A 20,731-nucleotide genomic window follows, 5' to 3' on the forward strand; every position below is an offset into this window, starting at 1 on the left:
AGATAAAAATCGTTAATAAAATAATTTTTCGTGCATAGATAGCATAGTTAAATAAATCTACGAAATGTGTAATTTCCAGATAAAAATGTAGCACTTATCGTATATTATTTGAAAAACAAAGAATAAAGTAAGTAACAAAAAGTAACTCATGGAATTTTTCAATAATATAAATAACACTAAAACTTATAAGTAAATTAAAAATCACCATGGACTCATTTCATTTGAATCGGAATTATTTTCAACACATTTTGCTGTCTCATACATTACATTATATTATCGGTAAGTATAGATGGCACCACATCACTATCAAAGAGCCGTAAAAAACAGACAACACACGGAACGTCATTTTGGTCTAAATGTTATCACAACTTGACATTGGCTAATCTATGTAAATTGTAAAGCCAGAGGAAAAAAAATGTTATCAGTTATCTTATCACTGTTATCAGCTGCTGTTTTGTTTATCGGATTCTTGTTTCATGTTCCAAGCATACCTACGTATTTGCTTGAATATACCTAGGTACCTACTGTACATAAAAGTGTTATAATTTTGCTTTTAAGTGTGAAGTAAATGATATTATTAAACCATGGTTTCCCGTAAAAGAGTGTTTGACTTGTTGAGGACTATTAATATTGCTTCGTAAGTATCAGTAAATTATACTTTATGGTATAAAAATATACATAGGTACTTAGTTTTATCTAATAACTATGTTGAGACAGCAATTTTCCCCCCTTTGGTCCTATAGACTGACTTCTAACTCTTAAAATAGTTTTTATCTCATAAATAATAATATTATGGGCACTTTTCTTATGTTTGTTTAGCTACCAAATAGGAAGAGAAAGTTAATCTGAAACCAGGTAGGTACATACTTCTATTGTTCACTTATAGTTGAAATTAATATTCCGAGATGGTCAAGTGGCTTGATAGCAAGCACAAAGTTTTGTTTTGCTTGCTCAAGCAACTTCGTGCACCCATCAGTAGCTTGATCAAACAAGAGGCACTTTTTAAGGTTTAAACCCCTATCTATCTGTCCATCTGTCTATCTATCTGTCCGCATGTCACAGGTCTAGCTTGTAAGCGAAATGAGTTACAAACCTGAGATTTTATATTTGATCCTAAAAAAGCTCTGGCATGCAAGCTATCTCTTCTGTACCAAATAGATAGATGATTCCCCTGACTTCGTTGCGTTTTTGGGTTCTTTTAAAAATCCCATGGGAGATCTTTCTATGATAAAAACTAGCCCTTATCCTTCCCCGAGATGCAAGCCAGCTAGGTACCGAATTTTGTCATAATTAGTAAACGGATGATCGGTGAAAAGCTAGTTCAGACAGACTACAGACACACTTTCGCATTTATAACATTAGTATGGATTAACTAGGTACACTATACTAAGTATAAGTTTACTTACATTTAAGTAACTAATTTATTTTTCATTATTTCAGTTGCCAGTGTCCAGCCCATAGTCACAGAGGTAATTTTCATGTAACAAACTCAACAATCTCCAAGGATTATGCGTTTGAGGTAACAAAAACATTCATAAAATGGTCTTTAGAATTAAAGATTATTGTGTCTCTTTGAGTTGTATTTCTATTTCTCATTTTTGTGGGTGGTGACCCCTTAGAATTAAGGCTTAGGATGATAATGCAGTCCCAGGTCACGTTGAATATAATCCAATTCAAATAAGAGTATGATATTGATTGTGAGATGTTTTAACTGATAACTAAACAAGAATTTGGATAACTTTACTAGCAATCAACTTATATAAAGCTTTTGCAACTAGGTCCCCTATCAATACCCATTTATACATCATCATCTTCAACCGATTGTTATTATACATCCATGGTTAGACATATTATGCCTCTTTTGAGTAGAATCAACATTTTTTATGCTGTGCTTTTTGCTTCCAATCCTTTGTATTGATATGTCAAAAACTTCAGATAAAATGCACAACAGTGAGGTATGGACTTGGAGTCACAAAGGAACTGGGACAAGACTTGGTCAATCTTGGTACAAAGAATGTCTGTGTGATGACAGACCCTAATGTAGTTTCCCTGAAACCTATGAAAGCTGTACTGGACTCGCTGATGAGAAATGGAGTCAATTATAAAGTATATGATAGAGTTAAAGTGGAACCTACTGACTCAAGGTATACAACTATATTATTTAACTTCCTCGGCTCAGTGTTTTTCCACCGTGGTGGGATTTGGCTCCTATATTTTGCTATTCATTTTGCCCAGTCTTGAGTATCCGACTTTTGGAGTATATTGGCTCTTAATTCTGGTCTTGCGATATCTAACCAGCGGTTTTTGGATGGCAATAGATGATCCAGAGGTGGCAATTTTGAGCCACAATCATTTGTCTAACCTTAGCTAAATTATCGTTTTATTTTACAGTATCGTTTATTTAATCTATTTCAATCATGAATATATAATATATCTAATCACCAGGCTGATTTAGCTATTATTTGCTTGACAACATTTTGAGATTACAATACTGATCATTCTATTCTAACCTTTTTACCCAACTGAGATAAAGGTAAAAGGAAGGGTTATGATTTTAGCAGTCTATGTATGTATGTTTGTATCCAGATTTTGTGTGTTCCACCATAGCGCCTAAACTACTGGGCCGATTTTGATGAATGAGGTGCCAATTGATTCGTTGTAAAGATCCGGGTGACATAAGCTATACTTTATATGAAAAAAATTGTCCTAACGGATGTTACATCAAAAAAAGTGGAGGTCTCCAATATATATTTTTATTGCTATTCTATCAAGTGGGATGTCAAATAAAAGAGGAAAAAATTCTGAACTCATGAATATAGATGAACAACAACATTAACATGTACCAAACGACAGAAAAACAATTTTACTCTAATATTTCAGCGTTTATTAAGACGATCGCAGTCGGGTTTTAGTTCAATAGTGCTAATGTAGCATTGTGATGCAATTAACTAACACAAATAAATGTAACAATCATCAAATCTAACAACTCAGTGCAATGACATTGTATTATACTAGTTTCAAAGATGCCATCCAGTTCGCCAAGGAAGGTCAATTCGACGGTTTCGTCGCCATCGGAGGCGGGTCAGTAATGGACACCTGCAAGGCGGCTAACCTCTACTACTGCGACCCCAACGCAGAGTTCCTGGACTACGTGAACCAGCCCGTGGGCAAAGGGAAACCAGTCACAGTTCCTTTGAAGCCTTTAATTGCAAGTATGTGATTTGTCTGGTGGAAGGCTACCGCCGTGGCTAGTTACCACCTTTAAGAGAAAGCCGTGCCGCCAAGCGATTAAGCGTTCCGGCACGGTTCCATGTTTAACCGATAAGTAGTAGGTACAGAGTTTAAAACACTGCCATACCCCTTCCAAGCTTCCATCATAGATTGCAATGTTAGTTACCACCAGGTGATATTGCAGTCTGCAAGGTGGGCTTACTTGTAATTAAAAAGAAATAACCATCAAGCCATTACTAGCCCTCTACAGAGCACTGACCTTCTTTCAGAACGAGAAGCGTTTAGGCCACAGTCCACCACTCTGGCTAAGTCTGGATTGACAGACTTCACACACCTTTGAGAACATTGTGGAAAACTCTTGGGCATGCTGTTTTCTTTCACCATTACAAGAAGTGATATTCAATTGCTTAAAAAACACATAACTTCACACGCAGAGAACTGTGTTTTGTCAAAAGTTAGAACCAATTTTGTATGGTAGAGGTACAGCTTTATCTAAACTCTTATTCAATAGTCCTTATAATTTTAAGATCTGTTCCAACATTCAATTTTTTAGTTCCCACAACAAGTGGTACCGGCAGCGAAACTACAGGATTGAGTATATTCGACTTTGAAGAAATCAGTGCAAAAACCGGCATATCCCACGCAGCGCTACGTCCAACACTAGCTTTATTAGACCCCCTACACACACTCACAGTGCCTCGAAATGTCGCAATATATTCCGGATTCGACGTATTCTGCCACGCGCTCGAAAGTTTTACGGCAATTCCGTATACGGAAAGAGGGCCAGCACCAGAAAATCCGGCGCTGCGACCAGTTTATCAAGGAAGCAATCCGATATCTGATGTTTGGGCTCGATTCTGTTTGCAGGTATAAAAATACTGATCGCTCCTTTTACGTCAACCATACAATACAGATCTGATTAATTTCAAGTAAATTTGCATTCCTTGGGTATTCTCATTCTGAGAGGAGACCTGTGTTCTTGAATCTTTACAAACAAACAGACAAGCATTCCTTTTTTTCTTTTTGAGGTATGGAACTCTAAAAATGGACATCGCTAAGTTCTCTAAGGTGGAACGCACTTGTCTTGTGTACACATTTGTATACGTGTCTCATGTCTGTGTCTTTGCAAAAACCCAGTCAAGTGCGAGTTGGACTCGCATATGAAGGATTCCGTACCATCACACAAGATGTTTTAACATTTTAATGTGCAACATTGCAAGTTAATGACAACAGCGCCATCTATATGTGATTCAGTAAATTAGTGGTGTAACCACAAATTCACGTTTTTCGGATTTTTTTCCTTTACTTGTGCCATAAGACCTACCTACCTGCCAAATGTCATGATTCTAGGTCAACGGGAAGTACTTTATAGGTTTTCTTGACAGATACGACAGACGGACAGACAGACCGACAATGAAGTGATCCTATAAGGGTTTCGTTTTTCCTTTTGAGGTACGGAACTCTAAAAACTATACTTATATTTTTGGTTCATTTATTTACAGACGCTACGCAAATACTTCTCCCGTTCAGTACATAACCCTGACGACATAGAGGCTCGGTCGAGCATGCACCTCGCGGCCACGATGGCCGGCGTGGGCATCGGCAACGCGGGCGTGCACCTCTGCCACGGCCTCGCGTATCCCATCGCTGGGAACGTGAAGACATTTGTACCGGAGGATTATGGGTAAGTCAATAATAATATCTGCTCCAGCTGTGTCCAGTTATTCCCTCTCGCTCACTCATACGAGCTGTTGCCCATACAAGAGACTCGAGAGCGAACTCTGACAATGAAAATTCTTTTCAGACCTGACCCAATCCTACCGTACAGGGTAATTGCTCCAGCGGTATTGCACTTTAACTCTTTCTAAGTTAAACCGATTTCCTCTCGCTCACTCATATTATGAGCTGTTACGTGTATGAGCGCGAGACAAAACAAGCGATACACCTCTGACTGAAAATTTCTTTCAGCTTCAACCCAAACATACCGCACGGCCTAGCGGTAACGTTAATTAACAGCTCCAGCTTCCGATTCGCTCTCGCTCACTCATATGAAGTGTTGCCCATACGAGAACGAGACAATACAAGTCAGAGAACTAATGGTGAAAATTTCTTTCAGCTCCGATCCAATCATACCCCACGGCCTAGCGGTAACGTTAACGGCTCCAGCAGTGTTCCGCTTTACCGCCGCCAGCGATCCCGATAAACACCTCGAAGCAGCTCAACTCCTGGGCGAAGATGTCTCCACGAAGAAACGGAGCGACGCTGGCAAAGCATTATCAGAAGTCATATTGAAGTATATGGACCTTATGAATATTGAAAATGGATTAGGAGCCCTAGGATATACTGTTGAAGATATACCTAATTTGGTCAAAGGAGCTTTGCCACAGGTATATTATTTTTTATTAATTGGAATTAGCGGCTTATTTATAAATTAAAAGACAGGGAGAAGGACGGGGAGGGGATTTCTTCCGGGTTGAACACCATAAAGACATTCTATAGCCTTGTTTGTGTGGATTTAGGTTTTTTAAATTCTGTGGGAACTGTTTGATTTTCCGGGATAAACAGTAGCGTGTACCACTCTCCAGGTCTTTAACTATACCCATGCAAAAATCACGTCAATCCATTGGTCGGTTGCGACGTGATTGAAGGGCAAACCAACAAACAAACACACTTTTGTACCTCAATTATTATACCTTATTGTAGTTTTACAACATATTTATACTTGTTCACCTCAATGTTAAAGGAGCATGCTGTTAATTATATGCACTTTTGTATGTAAACACCTACATATCCGTAGAAGGTCGGCCGAAGTTCACCAGGATATTGGAAACATAATAATTTTTTTTTTAATGTCATATTGTATTTGATCAAGCAATTATATGATTTTACATATTTTTTACAACATATGTTGTTTGGTAATATAATAATATTTACTTTTGTTTTTCAGCATCGTCTGCTAAAATTAACTCCGGTACCACAAACTGAAGAGGACTTATCAAAACTGTTAAAAGACTCTCTGGCCATATACTAATTATTGTGTTATTTATTATTGTAAATTAAAATGGATATTATGTTATACTCTTGTTGTTACCAATAAAAGAACATAACAAATTGTTGTTTAATTTTTATTAATTTTAAGTACATAAAATAATACCTATTAACTAATTTGTATAATATATAATTATGTATATCTTACATTAATTTGTTGTAATTTGACTTCCATTTGTTACTTTCCTCTCTATAATTAATTATAAAACAAGCGCTAGGTTTACGGAATGGGTCGCGACATTGTTCGGTAATTGTTTGAGAATCGCAAGGCACTTCATGCTCAATCTGTTACGATATGAAGGTAGCATTGACTAGCGCTTATATCTATCACTTACTGCTTATATAAACGTTAACGCAGTTGTTAATTTAATGTGTTTACAATAATATTAATTAGTACCGCGCGACTCACACCGCCTCCGGCACGATGTTGCTGTGGTGGAAGGGACTGCTCTCGTAGGACATGTTGGATGCCTTCACGGTGACGCTGGGCAGAGGCGCGTAGCGGTTGAGCTTGGGAGTGGCCGGACTCGTCAAGTCCTCCGACAGCTGCTGGTACACTAACCCGCAGTCCTTCTTCGTGCGGCCGGGCTGGCTCATCGCAGCGATTATGGCACTGTTGTATCTCACTTGCTTGTTCCTCCTACTGCACACTACCATCATTACCTTAGCGATAACGAGCAGAAGTAATAGTGCTCCCAAGATGGCTATCAACATTGGCCACAGGTAGTCGTACCGGCCGTGTTGAGCCTCCGCCGACTGCGCCTGCACGTACACATCTGGTTCGAGATCATCGTACATGTTATCGTTTTCTAACAGCTTGATATCAATCTTAACCTTTTCTTTCGGCGTTGTTGCTGTCGGTTTGGGAGCGGAAGACGTCGCCGATGGTCTTTCGATCAGTTTCACTTTGAGATCGACATTATCATCATCCTCGTCATAATCTTCTTCCTCATCGTCGTCTTCCTCACCGCCATCATCGAGATCATCAGCATTGTCATCATCGTAAACTTTGTTTCCGTCCTCCTTCGTCATCTTCGTATCGTCAGCTATTTTGCCGTCATCGAGCGTATCTTTCAAGTCAAAGTTTCCTTCCGCGTCTTTGTCGATTCTTTCCCATATTTCCTCATCCGATAACGATGGAAGTGGTTCAATAGGATGCTTAATAGGAGTACCGCATGTTTTTTGCGAAAGGAATTCCCAACTGTATGCGCCATCATCTTCCTTCGTATCTTTACCTAGATTTGCGATAAGAGCAGAGTTGACGTTTGGCGATACTTTGTGCTTACTCAACCATGTCATAAGATTCTCAAACTCGCGGTTGCATGTTAATGGATTGTTGCTAATATCTAGTGATCTCAGTTTGTGCATAGTATCTAATTCTGTTTGCTTGATTTCAGTGATGCGGTTGTACGAAACATTTAGGAAACTTAGATTATTTAGGAGAGTAGTCGGTTGGTTCTTTTCTACTTTCCAAAGAGCTGTTAAATCTGCATGGCTCATGTCTAGCAAGGAGAGCAGCGGTGTATTTACAAACACTTCGGCGGAGAGTACTTGCAACGGGTTTCCTTGAAGGTACAATTTCCCAAGATCTTTGTTATTCGCAAAAACTTGAGCTTCTAAGGTGGTTAACATATTATATGATAGATTGATTTCAACCAGTTTTGGACTGCGGGAGAATACGTGTTTATTAATGGATTTAATTTTATTTCCAGATAAGTTAATTTGTGATAATGCCGTAAAGGTTTTGAGAGAATCGTCGTAAATCTCTTCAAGTCCACAGTTGGAGGCATCGAACAAATAAATGTTAAACTGTTCAGCAGAGCAATTGAATCCTTCTACAGGCAAGTGTTTTAGTCTCGGGTTGTTGGAGATTTTAAAGATGTCCAATTCAATATTTTCCTTGATAAGTGCGCTTGAAATGAAGTCCAAATTATTGTACGATAAGTCTAAGTAGTTAAGCTCAACTAATTTATGGAAGGCCTGATTATGTATTTTCTCAATACTGTTACCGCTTAGATTAAGGTTGGCAATGTATGTCATTCCATTGAACATAGACGGCCCAACAAATTTGATATTTGTCTGCCCTGCATTCAGAGTCAGCAGGTCTGAAATTTGTAGTCCATACACTGAATCAATCGGGTTCCTTTGAATATGGAGCGTAGCAAGCTCTGTGTTCTCTGAGAAAATGTCGTTAGGCAAAGATTTGATGTTGTTGTCGCTTAAATCTATTTCTTCTAAATCAAGAAGAGTCTTAAACGTATCAGCCTCCATCTCGGACAAATTGTTTCCGGCTAAGTTCAAATACATTAGGCCGGGCATATTTTTGATGGTGTTTGCAGTGATGTACTGCATGTTACAGTATGAGATATCAAGTTCTTGTACTGATGAAGCATTTAGGAAATACTCTTGTGACCCAGGTGCAGGGAATTTCAGCGGATTGTTAGAAAGAGTGAGCAGTAGCAATTTTTTATTGCTGGCGAAAGTTTCAGGGTGTAATCTTTTAAGTTTATTGTTAGATAAGTTGACAGCGTACAGCTCATGCAGTCCGTGGAAGGCATTAGATCCAACAGAGGTGATCGTGCTGTTTACAATCTTAATTGTTGCAACTTTGTCCAGACCCAGTTTTTTGAAAATATAGTCGTCGAGTTGGACAGGGATTGCAGAGTTTTCGATTACTAGGTCAGTGATGTCGTCACCAAACTTCTGTGTGTTGAGTTCTAGACGATTGCATTTAGCCATTCGGTATCCTTGTGAGACAGCGCACAGACAATCTCTGGGGCATGGCTTGTCTTCGTTGAAGAGTACTTCTTGATCGTCCGTGTCATATTCTTCATCGTATTGGGCGAGGAAGTTGTCGGAGTCCTTGTTTTCTTTCTTTACAGTCTTATTGACGGACTCGCAGATTGCAAGCGCACACACTGCCAGGAGCAGTATTAACTCCCGGGACTTCGCCCCCATGTCGTTGCGAACTCTGTAAAGACAAAATTTCTACGATTAATATTGCTTTAAAACTTATATTGGTATTATTAATCACTAATCCGTGGTAACTTAGGTTGTACGGGGAATTCAAACAACGAAAACGATTACGAAACCATGAAATGCATTCGTTGACCTTTTTTTGTTTCTGCCAAATAACAGTTAACAATAAAAATGAGGAAGCATTAGGTACAATAGAAATTATAGTCGTATTATACGAACAGACTAAACACTAACAAAGAACCGCAATATATTTTATTGATTTTTGCGCTCTACGCACAATTTAGGCTGGTATAAAATAGAAACTAGTGGCCACAATAATCTACTCTTAATTAGTCTATCATTACAAATAATTGTACACAAGCCAAAACCACTATTCAATGAGATTGCATTGTCTTTTATTGTGTACGTGCAATGCCAATCGGGCAAATAGTAGGTAGGTTTGTCATTTATAATCGATCTATCTTTAATCTATAGATCAGTAACTAAGCAACTATATTTTTTATGTTAAATATTATGGTCTTTTCTGTGAGATAATTTAGCCAAGTGACTTATCGACGGAATACAGATTTAATTTTTTTTTTTTCATTTCAGTCGTTAGTCCAACGATAGGATAAGTAGACCGTACTAATTCGTGACAAAAATTCTTTAAAAATAAAACATTATGTAGAATTCTTCGTTATTACGAGAAATTCCTCCATGCAACAGTCAGTGTTGTAACATATATTTAACCAGTACCATATTATTTGCAATACAAAATGCCATTTGTGGGATTATACCTACGTGACAATATGTGATCTGGAAAAGATCGGCTCTGTCAGGAATTAATTGTATTGTGACGTCAGAACACTAGCTAATAATGTGATTCTCATTGATTTTTCTGAGACTGAAGGCTACATAGTTAAATTATACCTTATTAAAAGTTTTTCTTTAACTTCGCCGTGTCGTGTCAGCGGTTGATTATATTGATAGCATGTTAAGAGGGGTCTCTCCGTCACTCGCTTCATACAAACGTAGTTCCAATTTCATTTGAATATTAAGCAACCAAAGTCCATGAAATTTTGCACACATATTCTAGAAACTAATATCTGTCTGTGATTTTCCAGATTTCTGTTAAAATATTCGGTTTCAAAGTTACGCGGTCTTAAAAATTTACATACAAATCTTTGAGCCCCAGTAATTTTAAAACTACACATTTTTAGAAAAATCTAATACACCACAGACACAGATATTAGTTTTTAGAATAAGTCTGCAAAATTTCATGAACTTTGGTTGCTTAATATTCAAATGAAATTGGAACTACGATTGTATGAAGCGAGTGACGGAGAGAGCCCTGTTAAGTAATATAGGTAGGTAACTAAAGTGCACGCCATTGATTCGTGGGTAGAGGCAAAATATTACCTAGTATTAATAGTCCAGCTATGATAAGTGAAACTTAGAGTTAAAATGGCGAGTGAGTTCTCATTTTGTACGGTCTATACTTATATGTAGTATAAGTATTTTTTCTATGTATGTACAAAGAGAAAATAATAATGCAGCTTAGCTCATATTAATGCAGAATTTATATACCTACTTAGAAATATCTATCTACGCAATAGGAAACTAGCACCTAGGCAATGCCTACAGTAGGCAATCGGTATGAGACCTTTATTAAAATCTGTGAAGAAATATAGTTAGGAACGGAAAGATCTGAGAGCTCAATGCTTTAACAGCCCGAAGCAACCACGGTCATTATGTAACTAACTAGGACCTAGGTGGAAGGGATCGCACTAGTCAAAGAGCTTTATTAGATACTAGCTGGGCCCGCAACTTCGTTCGCGTGGAATCAGCGCGCTTTATATAGCCACGGACGCTCAGGCGCGAGGCGTGTAGTACGTACTCTGTACGTTAAAAATGTTCGCCGTGATTCTTTACATAACTTTTTTATTTATGAACCGATTGACATGAAATAAACACTAAATGTTAAGTTAAGCTTACTACAATATATTAGTGAAAACCGTATCTAAATCGAATAAGCCGTTTCTGATATTAGCGTGCACAAACACACAGACAAACAGACAAAAAAAAAATTAATTACAATTTCGGGTTCGGCATCGATATAATAACAACCCCTGCTACTTTTTTTATATATTTCCATTGTACAGACACCACTTTTCTACAATTTTATTATATGTATAGATTACATATACCTAGGTATTTATGTTATTTTATTAAAATTAAAATAATAAGTTCGTCATGGTAACATTAAGGTACCACTTGTTATTTTCTTCACAAGTGAAATTTTACACATAAGAACATTTTTATTTGTTGCATCAAATTAGCCATGAACTACTTATCCTCACTAGTGCTACGCAGAATTGTGCATGAATCTGTTTTTCCATTCAGGCGGAAAATTCGGAAAAATACCACCTAATCTAACCCGTCGAGTATCGATAAAACAGCTGTTCAAAGCCTAAATATTGGTTCATTCGTGCGTTCAACTCTACCTACTCTGTACCGATTGTAATCTTATAACTCGGATCAGCTACAACTGTCCAGGCTATAGAAAGTTGTAACACTTTCACATCGAATCGGTTCCATTTCTACGCAGACTGTTCGTACGCATAAAGGTTGGGTAAAGGACTATCGAACAAAGGGTAAATAAGATTTAAAAAAAAAAGAAATATTTCCTTTTCCCCTGAAACAAAACCATATGATGTATAGGTAGGTAGGTAGTAGGTACCTGCTTAACTTAAGCGTAGTGCAGAAAGAAAGTTACGACTAAACTGGTATCGCTGTTGTCTTATTAGTGGGAGGACTAAGTCCCAGGTTCGATTCCCAGCCTGGGTTAGGAATTTTGGTTTTACTAAATCGCTGGTCTGGTCTGGTAGGAGGCTCCGGCCGTGGCTAGTTACCACCCTACCGGCAAAGCCGTGCCGCCAAGAGATTTAGCGTTAGCTGTACAGAAACCAATGGCCGTATGGGTTTAATAAAAAACTGCCATACCCCTTCCAGGTTAGTCCGCTTCCATCTAAGACTGCATCATCACTTACCATCAGGTGAGATGGCAGTCAAGGGCTAACTTGTATCTCAATTTAAAAAAAAGCGTAGGGTTGAGGTTGAATCTATGACCTATCGGATTTCAGGTAGGTATAGTTAGTGAGGGTACCTTTCATACATAAGAAAATAAATAAATGATATCTTATTAACTATGTTCTCATTAACGTGGAACAAAGAGCAGACAATAAAGATCTCGTCCGTCGCAACAATATCGGAGAGCCTCTATAGATAAGATAAGATAACCGGTCAAAGAATGTAGTGTTTCTATAATAAACTACGATGTAGACATCAGTATGGGTAACTACTTACTTGAAACAGATAGATAGACTGAAATGAATAGATAGATATTTATAAAACTAGTGTCGCGTTTGTCGTCACGTCATGATATATTGATAGGTACTTCTATTTATAACCTAGGCACTCACTAGGGGTGGAATTTTGGAAACTTTAGATACCTACCTCTAAGGGGGTTAATTAATAGGAGATAAAAGTTTGTATGAAAGATCGCCATTTTCAAGTTAACTACCTATATCCATGAAAATCGCTAAATAAGTGGGTAAGTAACTCTTCGAGCTTTGTACAGGTAAGTGTTTTACGAGTTTCAGAAATTCCTCCCTAAGCGGCTTAAGGGCCGAAACACATAACGCAAACTGCTTATTTTTGCGGCGCCGCAACGCCAAAATCGGCAGTTGCGTTGCCGCGTTGCGGCGTCGCGAAACAGGGCATTATGGTAGGGCAACCATTTTCTCGTGATTTTTGAGTGTGGATAGACGTCTCTCTGCGATGGATCGTAATAAACTTATTGCTTATTTGTTATTAAGAAGACATTATTCTATCTTAAAAATACGGCAAAGAAGATACTGGATACATCCATTAAGTAAGGGTATGAATCCAAATGGCGAGTTCTTTTCTAAAAAATACGAAGCATTAAAGATAGACGAAAAAAAATTTGTTGCCTACTTTAGAATGAGTATATCATCATTTGAAGAGCTATTAAGCGAGTTATCAAAATATATACAGAAGAAAAAAAATAAAGGAAGAAAACCAGTTACTGCTTTGGAAATGCTGGGCTTAACTTTAAGGTAAAACAAATAGGTTTCTTATTTTTTTTTATTGATGTTTATGGCACTCGGAATCAAATGTTTAGTTTTATTTGTACCCCTGGCTTTATACACCTGTGGTACTAGCGGGGTGTCGATAAAAATTTTGCATCACTAGTGTTCATGGTTTGGGGGTACCTAGTGGTACAAAGCCAGGTTCAAATGAAACAAGACAGAATCAAATTAAGCTTTTTGCATTATACAATTTTCTTACTTTAAGAATACTTTAATAGGCCTTAAAAAATGTAATGATCAATTTAAGAAAAATCAAACTCCTCATCTTGTGAAACATAGGAAGTAGCTGACGTTTCGTCCAGTAAAAATGGTGAATTTATTGGACGTTGTTGGTTTGATGATGAGGTAGTCCTCTGTTCAGTAATCGAACTTCCAGGAGTAGAAGTGTGGTAGCCACTCTGAACCGTATTATCGTATCTCATAGTTGAATATCCTTGATTGTAACCCTGATGCTGATATTCTTGATTATAGCCGTGATGTGTATTTTGATGAATTGAAGGTTGAAGAATGTCGGTTAATATTTGAAGCACCCGACTTTGAAATATCAATGTTTGATTCTCATTTAACGATTGTAGAGATGGTAAAATCCCCTTGAAAAAATGCAAATGTCTATTCTCCGGTGTTTTTAATATTGCCAATAAATCTTCTTCAATATCATCCTTATCATCTGCCTTTCGTTTTCGTGGTTGACTTTTATAACGAGGCAATGCCGTTATTTCATTCTCAATATCTCCTTCCGCTACGCATAAACTGGAATCAGTTGCATTTTGTGAAACCTTTTTCAAAAACTGTAATTGTTTATTCAAGTGATATTCTTTAATTTTTGCAGCTCCAGCTCCTGATCGATTGGCATCTTTTAGTTTTTTTTGATATTTAGCAAAATTATCTTTTATGGCCTTCCACTTCTTGACTAAATCATTACCTGCAACAAAAAACTTCACAAGTGAAAAATAGTAATAAAGACTAAAATTCCCTAGATTCCATTTATACTACATATAAAATTTGATATAACTTTCATAAGTACTTTCGGTCCATCCAATTTCATATAAATGGCTGGCCGCCGAAAAAGAATAATTTTCTGCTTTTTCTTGACTTAGGCAAGTTAAAAACTGATTGACTTTGCCTAGAACAACCATAATGTAAAATATTTATTGAGTACTTCTTTGAAAAACTACCTGTCTATCTTTGAAAATCTATTCCTTTAGCAACACTATTACCTGCGCGGTTTGAGTTTGATTATACCTACATTTGTATTATTTTATTATTTGCCTACTAATTATTATTTCATTTTAGATTTCTAGCAACCGGCAGTGACTTTAAAACCATGCATACGAATTACTTCCGAGGAGCAAGTACAATAGCAAAAATTGTAAGGACAGTTTGTCGCGCCATATGGAAACATCTATCAAGTCAAAATATACCTCCTATAACAAAACAGGTTCTAGAAGATGTCGCTATTGAGTTTGACAAGAAAGCAAATTTTCCTAACTGCATAGGAGCTCTTGATGGTAAACATGTCCGTATTACATGTCCTGCGCACAGTGGATCACTGTTTTACAATTATAAGGGCTATAATTCAATAGTTTTATTAGCTCTTGTAGATTCTAGATATAGATTCATTTTTGTCGATATAGGAGCGTATGGCAAGGAAAGTGACTCCACCGTTTTCCAGAACTCTAAATTTTATGATTTGATTATGACACGCAAATTACCTATTCCTGTACCAAAGCCTTTACCAGGTTCTCAAAATGAAACTCCATTTGTTTTTGTAGGAGATGAAGCATTCTCAATTTCGAATAACGTCATGCGCCCTTACTCAGGAAAACATTTGTCGGTACAACAAAGAGTTTACAATTATCGACTGAGTCGTGCCCGAAGATATGTCGAGTGCGCTTTTGGCATCCTAGCCAATAAATGGCGCATATTTCATCGATCTATGAATGTGCAATACGAATTTGCGACAGACATTATCAAGGCATGTTGTGTAATGCACAACTTTGTTTTGAATCGAGATGGAGTACAAGCGACCGATGACATTATCTTTGATGATTCTGATCTGCAAATGTTGCATTTGCCCACAGCAAATGAAAATAATTTAAGCCCACATCTAATACGGAATGATTTTTGTAATTACTTTTCCAGTGATGTTGGCGCCCTAAGTTGGCAATTAAACAAAATATGAATGTTCGTATACCTACTCAGTTCAAAATACAAATAATACCTTAATACATTTGATTCAAACTATTTAACATGTTGTGAACAAACATAAAAAAAGCATATATACGGTCGAACTGAGTAACCTCTTCCTTTTTTGAAGTCGGTTAAAAATGTGTATTTTATTTCTTTTCTTTCATTATTAATTATTTCACTGTTAAAATTTTCAATAAATGTGATTTACTTTTGTAAGATGTTTTATTTCTTATCTATGTACTTTTGAATAGTTTTGAATCAAGTGTCCACTCTACGACTATAAATGTTACTCTATGCACAAGAAACGTTTGAAGTGCAACCATTAAAATTATAGCTATCTCTTTCAATTGCGTTTTATTTCATATCTTTTGGTTTGCTAATCAGTAAAACTTGCAAATGTGTGCAGTTTTGGATTGCTGGGAGGTAATGATTTAAACACAGGAACAGATTTAAAACGTAAATTACTATGAACGTAACTTATCTTTAGTTTAAAATATCATTGCCTAAGACTATATGTTACTACTTACCCAGTTTTGATTTTTCGGTTGAGTTTTTTTCCTTGTAATCAACATAAACGATCTCACAAATGCTTTTCCATGCTTCTTGTTTTATAAATTTGTCTTTATAGGTTTCGTCACTAGTATCCCACAAACAACGGTGTTCCTGAACCGAAGATATAAACAGATCGACGTCAACGTCAGACATTTTAATTTTAAAACTGCTTCTCGGTTGACACGTGTTGTTTGCAAGAGTGTTAGAAACAAACTGCATCCTTGTCAACAAGTATGACGTCATAACGCTGGAATTCACGTCGTGCGTTGCGGCGCCGCACCGCTATAGCGCACTGCCGATTTCAGCGGCGCGGCGCCGCAACGCGCTTATGTGTTTCGGCCCTAAGTCCGTTGTTGTTCAAGTTAAGTAGGTAGGTTTAAAATAAACGGCCTGAAAATCGGTATTTGGATTTCGATTAAAAATGAAGAAAAACGTGTTTCAGGATTTTTTGAAATTCAATTCTTCACGTGTTTTCAAAAATCCCACTCGAGTGAGTTAGCAATAGTTACTATACCTACTATATATATTGCCATCTCAACCTGTCGCGCACTATACCTACCTATTATACGTATATAACATTTTATGTGCCTATACCTATGCAAATTACTTGGTGTCGTTTCAACAAAGTAGCGTTGCACGTTCACTAAAAACTTCCATCATGAATGAGGGGCAGGTGCGGCCGAAATGTGTTCATTATTCAAGTGTTCACATCTGGACGGAGTACGAGCGCCCGTGGTATGCCATCTCAGCGCCAGCTGATGCATAACCACGGCACAAGGTGGTTACAACCAAATCGGGAGATCATTATTTATTCATTGAGTTGGTAGGCAGATATTATAGTTGATAAAAGGTGTTAATTCCTAATTTAAAATTTTACCGTAACGACTAGCGAGGCAACAATAATGTGTTTTATGTTACGGCTACATTAATGTTAACGTCAATGCCCAACAACGCCATTATCGCGATAATAAACGCGTTATACTGAGTGGTCACATTTGAACGGCTAACTTCTAACGCCAATTGAATGGGGGTTCAAATTGTCAAACGGTATTGTGTACATGCTGTTGTTTGTTGATCGTGGCTACATCTACGTTTACCGGGAAACGCCGTTGAACATCGCGTAGTTGGCCGTTAATGTGGCCGGACCATTAGAAAAAGACTAGGTCAGTAATCGTCCGTAGGTACGTTATGGTAATTCCAGTTAGACGTCACAATTGTTAAAAAGTCATTCCTATTTTTAGTTCGGAAGTTTTTAATATCAAATCATCTTATGTAATCTTCAATCGCGTGCGAATCACGCAGACTTAAAGCGCGATGATAACTGCAAGACGTTACGTCGAACGCGCGAGTACGTGTGTACGATTTGTAATGGATCAAGTCACTGCAGCACAAGCATGATACCGCATGATACGACTACAGCAACACTTCAAGCTAGGACCCTTGTCATTCACAGTTAAATTATTAACTATTATTATAATATTATGCCTACCTAGACGTACCCTAATCATGGTTAAGTAAATAATATACGTACAAAGTACAAACACGTAAGTTAGGGGATACCGGGGATGGTTGAACATAACAATTATTTCAGTTTAGCTAGATACCTACTACCTAAGTAGTGTAAAGTAAATAGGTAGATAAGTACCTAAGCTTTATTACCATCGTAAGTAACAGTTCACCAGATCATCCGACCACAGCATCGCGTCACGGTATTCGCAATGACTCTCAAGTCTTAACGAATTAAACGAGCGACATAATTGTTCAATTGGAACCCTTTGTAACTATTAATACGGATCAAAATTGCCTGTCGCAGAATCATGTGACATAACGCGCGATAAAGACAATATTTGCGGGGACAAGCAAAGGAAACAGTCACGTGATAATCAACTTTATTTAATTTCGTAGAGGGTTGGAAATCGCGTGAGGTGAGGTACCTATTTCATAGGCTGTATATGTACATAGGACATGTGGTTGGCCACAACAGTATACCGGGTCTGTGAACGTTCGACATTTCGTAACCCCGTTTCGTCAGATAGCGATATCTCGAAGTTTTACATGAGTCTGTAAAGCCTGCTGCGTTTGCCTTTTGATCGAATAACAAATAAGTATAAGGTTTTCATTCGCCAATTGTGTCGAAACACTCGAGACCTTATATTATTTTAGGATCTATTCGTACTCACATTATAATAACAAAGCAGGACAGTTTGTGACGAAATATTACCTACCTATTCCGATTAGTGCTAAGTAGGGACCTATTTAATAATATTTAAGAGAGTCGAATACAGTTTGAAATTAGGATAGGCTGGCATCAATTAGGTAGGTATTTTTCTAGCAGGGTATAATGAATGAAAATGAGACTTGAGAGTTGAGCTAGAGTAAGAAGTATATTTACTTACCCCGACCACAAAAAGGATGGGTGTTATATGTTTGTATATGCCTCAAAGTCGTGCATGCCACTTATAAATAGGTAGGTACATCGTAGGTACCTAGTAGGGATTAGCGCTAGGCAACTTTTATTTAATATAACTAGACTTCTAATATCTTCCAGTTTGAATAAGTACTTACCTACACATAATGAGTATCTAAGTAAGAACTGAGCCAATTTAAAAAAAATATTTTTCGTACCTAACTAGTAGGAATTAAAAAGAAAACAGTAATATACTTAATTACCTCTGTCCTCGTTCAGCCTTCCAGTAACTTCGTTAATAGCAACCTGAAACAGAAAAAAAAATTAAGATTTTTGTACTTGAATGGTCTAAATTGCAGTGAAATAAGAAGACAACTAAACCTATAACCACAAACTAGTAAAGAATTGGTAAGTATAGAATACCGTTTCAGCCAATAGTCATTGCTATCTAACTTTAATTTTTGTTATCACCATGATCAACCCTTCGCCGGCTCACTACTAAGAACGGGTCTCCTTTCAAGTGCGGATTGACAAAATTCACACACTCTTGAGAACATTTTGGAAAACTCCCAAACATGCAGGTTTCCACACCCACACGATGTTTTCCTTCACCGTTGAAGCAAGTGATACTTAGTTGCTTATAACGAACATAATATTATCTTCGAAAAGATAAAAGTGCGTGCCTGGGATCGAATTCCGGACCTTTCCACTAGTAGGCTGACGTTGCTTTATATTTTTCATTATAAGGTACTAGGTAGGTAGTAGATACCTATAAGCATTAAAAAATTCGGCCAGGTTCAAAGTCGTCACGGGTCACATTGCAAATTGCAATGCTATTTACAAAGCCAACCGATCCATGACCGGACTCTTTTGATAACGGTTTTTGTGTACCATCTGGCATGTCTGTATTTTATATGTATATTCTATCCTTGCCAGCATCGAAATTAAATTCTCAAAGCGTAGGTTTCGTCGTCATCAAAACGCTAATATAAATAGAAAACCGAGATTAATTCCGACCGAAAAAAAAAACAAAACGATTCTATTGATGTACTATATGTAGAATATTATTGAGCGATGCAGATGTGACTGTAAGGTCACGTAAGACCAGAGATTTGCGGGAGAGGATCTCTACATCTTTATAGCTAAATTCATTAAGGCCTTTCCATACCTCAAAAAGAAAAGCTAAACTATGAATATGAGTGGGTGGGTCACACAAAGTTCACACGCATCCTTTGATTCGCATCCTCGCAAATTCTTGGTAGGCATAGAAACATAGATCTAATATGTCGAACTAACCTCGGCGGATTAAAGTTCACAAAGCGTGATACGGACAGGTCTACAATCTACATTAGTAGAACCTACCTATTATTATCTAACTCCATAGTAGGAAATTGTGTCCTTTACAAATTACTTAGTAGTAGGGGTGTCAGAATTCATATACCTACCTACAAAATCATGTCATTTGTAGGTATTAAATTGGAAATATTCAAAAACGTTTAAAAAAGAGTGAAAGCGCCTCCGGGAAATCGGTGTTTTACTATGCACCTAGCTTATTAAGCAGATTCTGCGTTGATAGATATGGGAAGACCCGGGAGACCCTTAAGAGACCACCGCTATGTCAGTGTAATTATGCTGAGTTTAAGTTGTTATTAAATAAAAAAGATTCCGACGAATTGAGAAGCTCTTCCTTTTTTCGAAATCGGTTAATAAGACTGCGCTTCGGTTCCGCACTGCCTAACTCAGTAAATGTGTTTGTGCCTGAAAACAACTGCTCTAGAAATATGACAACTCTCTGCTCTTAAGACAGGTTTCGTAGAGGTTGTGTAAAGTCGTAATTGTACACTAATCTATTATATTATGTAGGTAAGGATATTTTGCATCGAAGCTTATGCATTAAGTATGAGATGTCGATAAATTATAGAGTAGCTGCTGAGTAGCATTCATAAAAATATATCGATTGCAATAATATTTACATATTAATAGTTTACCTACTTATTAAGTTATTAAAGGACGTTACTTTCATGACACTTTTATCGTGTACCGAGTAGGCGTATTTATTTTCTTTAATTTACCTATCAGCGTCTTCATTTGTTAGGAACAGAGGCTTGCAATCGCTTCCAGGGGAAAAGCCCCGTCAAAATCGAGCTATCCATTTCTAAAATTAGTTCGGAAA

The 20,731-nt window shown here is 37.3% G+C and overlaps 4 protein-coding genes across 7 annotated transcripts in view; 2 read left to right on the forward strand and 2 right to left on the reverse strand.

The window, feature by feature from the left end:
• Positions 1–210: 210 nt before the first annotated feature.
• LOC123877090 (probable hydroxyacid-oxoacid transhydrogenase, mitochondrial) lies at positions 211–6,490 on the forward strand. 2 transcript variants are annotated; one of them, XM_045923605.1, is made up of 9 exons: positions 211–637; positions 820–855; positions 1,441–1,519; positions 1,936–2,144; positions 3,016–3,212; positions 3,785–4,098; positions 4,734–4,915; positions 5,348–5,618; positions 6,179–6,490. In XM_045923605.1, exons 4-9 carry the CDS (start codon positions 2,026–2,028, stop codon positions 6,260–6,262), a joined length of 1,167 nt encoding a protein of 388 aa, XP_045779561.1. In that variant the 5' UTR covers positions 211–637; positions 820–855; positions 1,441–1,519; positions 1,936–2,025; the 3' UTR covers positions 6,263–6,490. The 2 variants fall into 2 exon arrangements, with proteins under 2 accessions (XP_045779561.1, XP_045779556.1); XM_045923600.1 differs by lacking the exon at positions 820–855.
• Positions 6,346–20,731, reverse strand: part of LOC123877068 (toll-like receptor Tollo) — a 51,320-nt gene continuing 36,934 nt past the window's right edge. For all 3 annotated transcript variants that reach the window (XM_045923580.1, XM_045923592.1, XM_045923585.1), the window contains exons 2-3: positions 18,822–18,864; positions 6,346–9,250 (exon numbers count right to left, since the gene is read on the reverse strand). In XM_045923580.1, coding sequence (XP_045779536.1) covers positions 6,685–9,237 — 2,553 coding nt within the window. In that variant the 5' untranslated portion in view covers positions 9,238–9,250; positions 18,822–18,864 and the 3' untranslated portion in view covers positions 6,346–6,684. The remainder of the gene's footprint in view (positions 9,251–18,821; positions 18,865–20,731) is intronic.
• LOC123877112 lies at positions 12,921–15,815 on the forward strand. The gene is made up of 3 exons (XM_045923621.1): positions 12,921–13,376; positions 14,703–14,917; positions 15,182–15,815. Exons 1-3 carry the CDS (start codon positions 13,078–13,080, stop codon positions 15,589–15,591), a joined length of 924 nt encoding a protein of 307 aa, XP_045779577.1. The 5' UTR covers positions 12,921–13,077; the 3' UTR covers positions 15,592–15,815.
• Positions 13,573–16,465, reverse strand: LOC123877103. Its single transcript, XM_045923611.1, has 2 exons — positions 16,127–16,465; positions 13,573–14,331 (listed from the first exon to the last, which is right to left on the reverse strand). The coding sequence occupies exons 1-2, from the start codon at positions 16,392–16,394 to the stop codon at positions 13,652–13,654; spliced, it is 948 nt and encodes a 315-aa protein (XP_045779567.1). The 5' UTR covers positions 16,395–16,465; the 3' UTR covers positions 13,573–13,651.

Source organism: Maniola jurtina, chromosome 2 (genome assembly GCF_905333055.1).
Source record: "Maniola jurtina chromosome 2, ilManJurt1.1, whole genome shotgun sequence".
In the NCBI taxonomy this organism is placed as follows: Eukaryota; Metazoa; Arthropoda; class Insecta; order Lepidoptera; family Nymphalidae; genus Maniola; species Maniola jurtina.

Coding starts and splice junctions, on each gene's coding strand:
- LOC123877090 (XM_045923600.1), top strand. CDS start 585: ATGGTTTCCCGTAAAAGAGTGTTTGACTTGTTGAGGACTATTAATATT. Junction 3,213..3,784: donor TTTGAAGCCTTTAATTGCAA/GTATGTGATTTG, acceptor TCAATTTTTTAG/TTCCCACAACAAGTGGTACC. Junction 5,619..6,178: donor TCAAAGGAGCTTTGCCACAG/GTATATTATTTT, acceptor TTTGTTTTTCAG/CATCGTCTGCTAAAATTAAC.
- LOC123877112 (XM_045923621.1), top strand. CDS start 13,078: ATGGATCGTAATAAACTTATTGCTTATTTGTTATTAAGAAGACATTAT. Junction 13,377..14,702: donor ATGCTGGGCTTAACTTTAAG/GTAAAACAAATA, acceptor ATTTCATTTTAG/ATTTCTAGCAACCGGCAGTG. Junction 14,918..15,181: donor CTGCATAGGAGCTCTTGATG/GTAAACATGTCC, acceptor TTGTTTTTGTAG/GAGATGAAGCATTCTCAATT.
- LOC123877103 (XM_045923611.1), bottom strand. CDS start 16,394: ATGACGTCATACTTGTTGACAAGGATGCAGTTTGTTTCTAACACTCTT. Junction 14,332..16,126: donor AACCGAAAAATCAAAACTGG/GTAAGTAGTAAC, acceptor TTTTTGTTGCAG/GTAATGATTTAGTCAAGAAG.